This window comes from Populus trichocarpa, chromosome 17 (assembly GCF_000002775.5).
Source record: "Populus trichocarpa isolate Nisqually-1 chromosome 17, P.trichocarpa_v4.1, whole genome shotgun sequence".
NCBI classification, from domain to species: Eukaryota; Viridiplantae; Streptophyta; class Magnoliopsida; order Malpighiales; family Salicaceae; genus Populus; species Populus trichocarpa.
In genome coordinates this window covers 4,344,520-4,353,330 of record NC_037301.2, presented here as the reverse complement: position 1 = coordinate 4,353,330, position 8,811 = coordinate 4,344,520, and the positions used below count along the sequence as shown (strand labels likewise).

The following is an 8,811-nucleotide window of genomic DNA, read 5'->3' as shown; positions in this document are numbered from 1 at the left end:
GTCGATGATGAGTCGATCACTTACGGAAAATCGAGGCCAAAATGTACAATTACTGTCGTTTTAGGAATGAAAGAACCCATTTGTTTTCACCCTTCAAAATCTTTTTTGCAAGAATTTGAAATTTATTTTATTAGTTTTAAATTAATTATATTTGATATTTTCAAATTATTTTGATTATGAGTTGTTGTTACAAATAATTTTTAAAAAATAAAAAAATATTATTTTAATATATTTAAACAACTATATTATCGAGCATTCAAAAACTGATCAGTGGGATAGAAAAGCAGTGCCCCCAAGAAGGTAAGCGTATCTTCCCTGACGTAATGGCAATCAACTAATCTAAAAGGAAAAAAAAATGCTTTGGCAAATTGATTTTCTTGCCCCACGTCATAAACCCACCAAGAAAATTCTCTCTTGTAGGATAGAGAGGAAGAAACTGAAAAGACACAAACTACCTTACCTAGTGGAGCTCAAAACGAGGATTTTGCAAGAATCCAAGTAAACAAATAAGATAATTTCTCGTGCCAAACGGCTACAAAGCCCTTCCCATGCTTCTCTTCTTGTCCACATGCATGCCACCTTTTACATATCTCCAAAGCGCATAGGCATATAATAAATATATATAAGCAAATGACACCCCGCCTACTCTCCCTCCAATCCATCTTATGATCCTTGTTACCCTGTCTCTTCCTTCTTAACGATCTCTCTCCCCCTCTGAATATATAAATACAGAGACCACTATTCATGTGCAAGGTTAAGGGCGGCGCTTCCATGTTCTTGAATTAATCCTCTTCTGTTCAACTTAGAATCCTTTTGCCACCTTTGTCCCTCTTCTGTGACATTTATTCACAATCTTGCATGCATTTGGTAAAAACATAAGTTTCTATTGAACCCTGGAGTTAATTCATGGGTTTGGTTTCAGTGCTACTGATCTCGTTTTGTGTTCTGTCTATAAGCATGATCGGCACTGATAATATTGTTGTTGGGATACCAACAACTCTTGATGGACCCTTTAAGCCAGTGACTGTCCCTCTTGATAAAACTTTTAGAGGACATGCTGTGGACTTGCCTGATACAGACCCTCGAGTGCAAAGGGTTGTTCAAGGTTTTGAGCCTGAACAGATTTCTGTGTCCCTCTCTACTACTCATGACTCTGTTTGGATTTCTTGGATTACAGGTACTTTTTTTTCCCATCATTTCATTGGTTTGGTTCTTGTTCTCTCTATCTCTTTAAGCTTCAGACTTTTTTATTTTTTTTTTGGTTTTGTTTGAATAGAAGGTAAGGTTTTGAAGATACGTATGTCGTAATAGTAATTAATTTGGCTTGACGTTATGTGTTAGGATGTCATGCATAGTGATGGATTTTTGTCTTTGTTAGGAATTATTTAGTGAAGAAGTCAATTGGTAGGGTGTTGATGCTTCAAGGAGTTTAGTCGATGTCTCCATGTGATTTCAATCAAATCAAGTTTACAGTTTAAAATCCAATTCAAATGATCTCATATGATTAATAAGCAACTGGGATTTTTTTTTCCTTTTAACTTTAGCTTTTTGTTCTGTAAACATGGAAGGCATTAAAATTTACTGGAATGGTTTGAAATTAATCTATATTTAGGCTTTAAAATGGTCTTCTCTTCAGCTATGTTAAAGCTTGTTGATTGATGTTTTTTGGATTAATTTGCAGGGGATTTTCAAATTGGGGATAGAATAAAACCATTGAATCCTAAAACTGTTGCTAGTGTTGTTCGATATGGAAGGTTAAGAATTCCACTTATTCACAAAGCTACTGGTTATTCCCTTGTTTACAACCAGTTGTATCCTTTCGTAGGCCTCCAGAACTACACTTCTGGGATCATACACCATGTCCGTCTTACAGGTACAACTGCCTCAAACTTCATTGCAGCACTACTGTTCTCTCTTCATTATTTGCTTTGTATAGATACAAATGGATAAGGAGAGCTTCATGTTTTCCTTGCTTTTCTCATTAAGTGCTTATTTTCCGTTTGTAATCAACTAAGCTTAAAGCACCGAGTCATTCAGCTTTCTCTGTCGTCATTTTACAAGGTATCATGCTGCCATGTATGATGCTAATTGTGATGACAGGATTAGTCCATGATCTCAATGCTTAAAGAGATGATCATTTATACTCATAAGATATTAAGACAGCCCAAAGTAATGTTTCATCCGAACCTGTTCAGATTCTGTTGCTGTTCATGTTGGAGGTAAGGAAGAAATGTGCGAAGTAACATTCACTCACCTTTGTAATGTGTGATGGCATAGTGAAGGGAGTCATGTTCATTAAGGATCTGGGCTTTCCATGAATTCTGATGGAAATAGGAAAGCTCAGATTCTGATATTTAGAATATGGGGGCAAAAGGTGATTTTCCCCCTTACCCCAATGTGCCATCCAGCTTAGGCTTGATTTTACCTTTACATGTCTTTCTGCAGGGTTAAAACCCAACACACTTTATCATTATCAATGTGGAGATCCTTCAATACCAGCAATGAGCAGTACATATTACTTTAAGACTATGCCGGCTTCAGGCCCCAAGAGTTACCCCAGCAGAATAGCAATAGTGGGGGACCTAGGTCTTACGTACAATACAACCTCAACAGTTGATCACGTGATTGGAAACAATCCTGATCTTATTTTACTGGTTGGAGATGTTTGTTATGCTAACTTGTACCTTACCAATGGAACTGGGGCTGATTGCTACTCCTGCTCTTTTTCTCAGACTCCCATTCATGAAACCTATCAGCCTCGCTGGGATTACTGGGGAAGGTAAGACTTTTCTTTTTGTACTGAGATTTGTGTGTTCAGTTTTTCTCTTCAGTAATCTGTGCTGTAAAGTGAAGACTAAGTAATCATTTTGTAGAAACATGAATTAGGAAGCACACTTGTTGTCTAGCAGGATAGCTCTTGTTTACTAGATGAATAACAAATTGGCTAAACCAAGAATGGAGCTTGGAATATCAAAGAGTCTGTACTGAAAAAATAAAGTGTATGCACTTAATTCTACGTTTATCTGGTTTAGACTGCTGGAAAAACATCATTTTCCAGGGATTCTTTACTTAATCTATTCAGATTCATGATTTGCTGATATATTAATGATGACCTTGGGTGATATATGACTCTGATTCGTGCGAAGCTGCATCATGAACTGTTTGCTGCTTTATGTTCCAATTCAATTCAGTTAGTTTGTATGAAAGAATAAAAAAATAAATAAACTAATCAAACTAAGTCTCGGTTCTGGCCGAACTAGACAGAGGAAATTGGTCTTGACATGTGCCATCATGGGTGTTTCTCACGTTTAATGTTTCTTTCTGGTGAATATTATCAGCAATTTGGATTATGTGATGACCATTGGATGCTTGTTATCAGATATATGCAGCCTGTGACATCTAAAATTCCAATAATGGTGGTAGAAGGAAACCATGAGATAGAAAAACAAGTTGAAAATCAGACATTTGTTGCTTATAGTTCTCGATTTGCGTTCCCATCCAAGGAAAGTGGATCATCCTCCACATTCTATTACTCTTTCAACGCTGGTGGGATACATTTCATAATGCTGGGTGGCTACATTGCCTACAACAAATCAGGTAAACATATCAGGTCAAATTATATCCACTGATTTACCAGTCATTCAATTTCCTTAAATCATCTCAACACATTGGCTTATAGAGCCTCTAGCTCACCGCCATTGGGGATTGGATACTATTTCTAAGCATGGGAATGGAGGAAAAGGAAATATCGTTAATGCTTGCTCGCTCCATGTTCAAGGAAAAGAAAACATGCATTTCTTTTTCCATGTTAATGCACAGTGAAATGTGATTCACTTAATTCTCCGAGTCTCTCCAGCGCATCAATACAAGTGGTTGAAGAAAGATCTTGCCAAGGTTGACAGAAAAGTGACCCCATGGTTGGTGGCTACCTGGCACCCTCCTTGGTACAGCACCTACAAGGCGCATTATAGAGAAGCAGAATGTATGAGGACAGCAATGGAAGATTTGCTTTATCAGTATGGTGTTGACATAATCTTTAATGGCCATGTAAGTGAGAAGTCCTGGCTCTAAGCGATCTATTTTTCCTAACAGCACTTCTCTTTTGCTAAGCAGAATCTTAATTTTGACGACTTTTTTCAATCTTGTATGATTTCCACTTGCTATGCTCTGTCTTGAGCAACAGTAGGAGACTTGAATGCATTTATCATTTTCTTCATAACAAATTTCATGCGCCAAGGAATTTCATATTCCAATTGCCAACAGATACATGCCTACGAGAGGTCTAACCGGGTATACAACTACACTTTGGATCCTTGTGGTCCTGTTCATATCACCGTCGGTGATGGTGGAAACCGAGAGAAGATGGCCATTGCACATGCTGATGAACCCCGTAACTGTCCTGATCCATCCACTACACCAGATGAGTACATGGGCGGTTTCTGTGCATTCAATTTTACATCAGGACCAGCAGCTGGAAAATTCTGCTGGGACCGGCAGCCAGATTATAGCGCATACAGAGAAAGTAGCTTTGGTCATGGGATTTTTGAGGTATCTCTCTAGGCTCCTTTGACCATGCTGTGCCCACAGGCGTGACTCATTGCTTTGTTTTGTTTTGTTTTATTCGTTGCATGATCTAAAAGGGGATTGAGAACACTTAGAACTTCAATCTACTATGGATTCGACAGCCATCCTTCGAATCAGGTAGTGTTGATGGGGAACAAGCATACACAAACACAAGCTGACACCTTCTCTAGAAACTTGTCTGAATATATTCCACATGCTTGTCTGAATATATTCCACATGCATTACATGTAAAATAATTTAGTTGCATTGGTAAGTAGAAGAATTAGTGCTGGGGGCTATGAGAGGAGCAGAAATCTTGTCTGAATATATGTATGTATGTATCATGTAAGATGACTGCTCTGATTAAAGTTGCTCAAGAATGCCAAACTGGTGGTGATATTCACTTTCAGGTAAAAAATGAGACTCATGCTCTGTGGACATGGCACCGAAATCAGGACATGTACAATTCTCCTGGAGATCAGATTTACATAGTAAGGCAGCCTGAGAGGTGCCCAACTGAACCAAAGGTAACTAAGCTTTGGAGAATCTGGAAAACGAAGCTCATAACTGAATACATAGCAAAATCTAGACTGCTATTTTATATGTAAATGCAAGCAGATGCCAACCAGGGAGCCCTAACACATATATCTACACCATCTATTGCATGTGTATTTCTTTTTTATGGAAATACACAAGAACATGTTATCTTTTATTATCCACTGCAACTTGATCTTTCATGCATTATGGCATTATTTTTTTTCCCAGAAGGGGAAAGGGTAATAAGCCAACATACAGCTGATAAAAGTTTTATTGTTAGTAAGACTCCACTTTTATATGAAAAACAAAAAAGGAAAGAGTTTCATATTTCTTAGTTATCGAGGCAGAAATAAGCCAGGTGTTTGTGACATTTCAACAGATAAGTTTTTTTCTCATTGCTTTGCAACACTCACTGCTTTATATTCTGGAACAGCACTTTTAATCTGCCTTGTCTAAGAATTCCCCATGCCCAGAATCATGGAAGATTGTCTACTTACTTTTCTCGTCTTAACTAGAAGGTTTCCCACAAGTGCTGAGATCAAGAAGCCTGTGGCGCAGACAGACGAAATGAGGAGCATCAGTGCATTGATCGATCGATCGATCGATCTGATTTCTAAATGGATTTCCAGAGTCTGCAGAGTTAAAACATACATGTAACACAATAACAAAAACATTTATATTCCTTATCATTCAATAATTTCTTTTATAATTTATATTACAAGAATATAGGAAAGTCACCTTTATCACTGTTCATCGCCTGTAACCCAGAAATCTTGATGTGTTTATGTGAAGAATTCTAATCAAAGATGTGAGAAGTTATCACATTTTCCAGGCACATTGCCTAAAGAAATTTAATAAGCTGGAAAAAAAATCAATAATTCACATCTCTCGTGTTAATTTTCCTTTCACCATTATACTATAAAAACAACATACAAGTAGTTCACAGTTTAGTGAGGTCGAACATGGGCAGCAGTAAACACCATAGTTGTTTGTTAAACCTGTCATGGTATGGTGTGGTAGGTTGGCCTGAGGTTCGGAGCTTGATCCGGTTTTTAATTAAATTAAATTAACTTGATTAAGTTTTCAATTATCTAGTTAACCTGATCAAAGATCAATATTAAGAGTTTTTTTTTTTTCCCAATAATCCAGGAGTTCATCTTTAATAACATAAGGTTCATACAATTATGGTTTACACAAGCCACCACACCTCACCTTTATTTGCCATTGTTTCTACCGGTTTTACCGATCACCACGAATTTACCGTCTCATATATATCATTGTAGATTAGAATAGTAATTTTAAAAAAATAAAATTAATTTGATCCTTAAAATTGTTTTGTACATTTAATGAAAAGAGTTCAAATTAAAATTTATTTTTATCTTAAAAATACCTAATAAAACAGATTTGCGATCGGGAAGATTTTTTATTTCGGGTTTTGAAGTGGTTTTTTAAGCTTATAAAGGTTATGGATTGATTTAACAAAGTTATTATGATGTTTTTCTAGGAGTTTTGGGTTAAATATGAATTTTTAGAAGGAAAAAACCACATATCCAGATTTTCCAGCCACCAACTTGGGATTATAGACAATACACCATCTATTTTTTTTCAAATTGTATTGGAATGGACAACATGTTGTCCACCCATTAACTTACAAAAAAAAAAAAAAAAGAACTAAAGGTCGCGCAACTGAGCCTAATATTGTTGGCCAGCGCGCAGGCCTTTTGTTCATGAGCCAAAAGCTTAGCCTGGACTCATTTTATATATATAACTTTTTTATATTTTTTAAAATAATTTTTAAGTTTGTAATTTACTTTTCTATGATTTTTTTTTATTTATTTATCCTTTTTTGAATAAAAATTATTTTTTAATTATTTTGGATACGTTTAATTTTTAAGAGATTAGTATGATTGATTTTTATTTTTTTATGTTTTATATATATTAAATTTATTTATATAAATAAAAAATATTTATTTTTTTATAATATTTTTAATATGTGCAACCTTACATAGCTGTCTTTTCTTTTTATTTTATTTAATAAATCTTATGTGTGTGTTGATTTCTATTTTCAAATTAATTTTACTAAACAAATTTATTAAACACAATTAGGTAAATGATTCATATTGCAATATTAAATATCATGATCTACATTTATCTCTCAACTTTTTCAATTTTATTTTTATTTAAGAAAAACACTATGAAGCCATACTCGATTTATGACTTTGGTACGATGTCTTTTTATTTTATTGAACTTGACTCTTTTTTTTTGTTCATTTTTTTCTCATATAGTAAAAAAAAATAGTTTCATAAAAAAGTCTTGTTATTAAACTTTATAAAGTCTATGAACATGTTCACAGGTATAGCTAGTTGACATTGTTCTCAAATTTGATGAGTTTAACTTTTTTTTTTAATTAATTTTTTAACATCTTAGTATTTGGATGGTGTTTAATTTTGTGATTGTCTATTTTTGTTATCATATAGCTAAATAAAAAAAAAGTTTCAGAAAAGAAAAAAAACAAATTATAATCTCATTGGAATTTATAACCCGATTCACAGGTGTGGCGTGCTAACCCGGGTTACTCGGTTCATATGTTTGATGAGTTCACCTACTACTCAGATATGTTTTTTTGTCCTTTAATTCTTTTTATTTTTTTCTCAATTTATCCTTCAATATTTGATTGGTTGGGAAATAAACAGCATAATTTATTTTTGTTTGCTTTTTATAGGGTTATCACTGTCTCAAATAAGTGTTTATTTTCATATTGGTACTCAATTTTTTTACCATATATTTTTTATCATGTAATTAAAAAAAATTTATAAAAAAATTTATTAAACTCAATGGAGTCCACGATACAGGTCGTTGGGGGATTGAGATCGATCCAATATGTCTCTCTCTCAATATCTTTTTCAAAAAAAGTTGTTATCTTGAAGATTTTTAAAAAATTAAGTCATGTTTTTACCGGTTATCAAGATGTATTTGGACTCATGAAATTAATCGATTAATTTAGGCTAGCTCCCTCACGGTTTAATTAGAAACTCGAGTTAGACAAAGAACTAAGTTACGAGATTTCAAAATTAATCTATTTAGCTAGATTTAATAATATAGTTAAAAAATTCCTTACACTCTTAATATTATTCCTTACATTTTAAAAAATTAATCCAGCCTATAATAAAACACGTATAAAGAGACTAGAACGTTCTATGTCATATAAAAGTTTATTCCTTTCTCCTCCAAAAAGCTTCATTGTCAAGACGTGCATGGGTGGCTAAAGTGATTGGAGGGTGTGGATGAGAAGTCGTGTGAGACATAAGTCTTCAAGTCCTCTCTTCAATAATGTGGAAAATGAATCCTTTTCCCAGACCACCACCTAAGCTCACGGACCTGAGTTCCTTGTTCTAATAAAAAGAAGGAAAAAAAAATCTCATCCAACAAAACACATGTTGTTTTTCAAGATTGTTTAACTCGGTCATGCGGGTTGATCTAGAAAACTCAAAACCAAATACCTCCATGGAGTCATGTTTATATTTAAATCGTATAAGATATTAACATAACAAAACCGAATTCTTAATAACTTGACCTAATCAGCCAAACTCGATCTTGTCTAATCATGTCAATACTAAAAATTTATAAAAACAAAACAATGTTAATCTAATAAATAGGCTTGCTTTTGGGGTATGTTTTGGATCTTCACGTTGGTTTTTGTATTATAGAGG

The 8,811-nt window shown here is 34.3% G+C and overlaps 1 protein-coding gene and 1 long non-coding RNA gene across 6 annotated transcripts; one reads left to right on the top strand and one right to left on the bottom strand.

The window, feature by feature from the left end:
- The first annotated feature begins 457 nt into the window (after nucleotides 1–457).
- On the top strand, nucleotides 458–5,931 carry LOC7496630 (purple acid phosphatase 15). 5 transcript variants are annotated; one of them, XM_024588631.2, is made up of 8 exons: nucleotides 458–1,177; nucleotides 1,682–1,873; nucleotides 2,446–2,779; nucleotides 3,380–3,597; nucleotides 3,857–4,047; nucleotides 4,264–4,548; nucleotides 4,974–5,090; nucleotides 5,619–5,931. In XM_024588631.2, exons 1-8 carry the CDS (start codon nucleotides 907–909, stop codon nucleotides 5,634–5,636), a joined length of 1,626 nt encoding a protein of 541 aa, XP_024444399.2. In that variant the 5' UTR covers nucleotides 458–906; the 3' UTR covers nucleotides 5,637–5,931. The 5 variants fall into 5 exon arrangements, with proteins under 5 accessions (XP_024444399.2, XP_024444401.2, XP_024444397.2 ...); XM_024588633.2 differs by having other exon boundaries at nucleotides 607–1,177; nucleotides 2,446–2,654; nucleotides 2,733–2,779; nucleotides 4,974–5,931; XM_024588632.2 differs by having other exon boundaries at nucleotides 612–1,177; nucleotides 5,534–5,931.
- On the bottom strand, nucleotides 5,509–6,056 carry LOC112324659 (uncharacterized). The gene is made up of 2 exons (XR_002978646.2): nucleotides 5,839–6,056; nucleotides 5,509–5,732 (listed from the first exon to the last, which is right to left on the bottom strand). It is a non-coding gene; the product is annotated as an uncharacterized LOC112324659 (long non-coding RNA).
- Nucleotides 6,057–8,811: the final 2,755 nt, after the last annotated feature.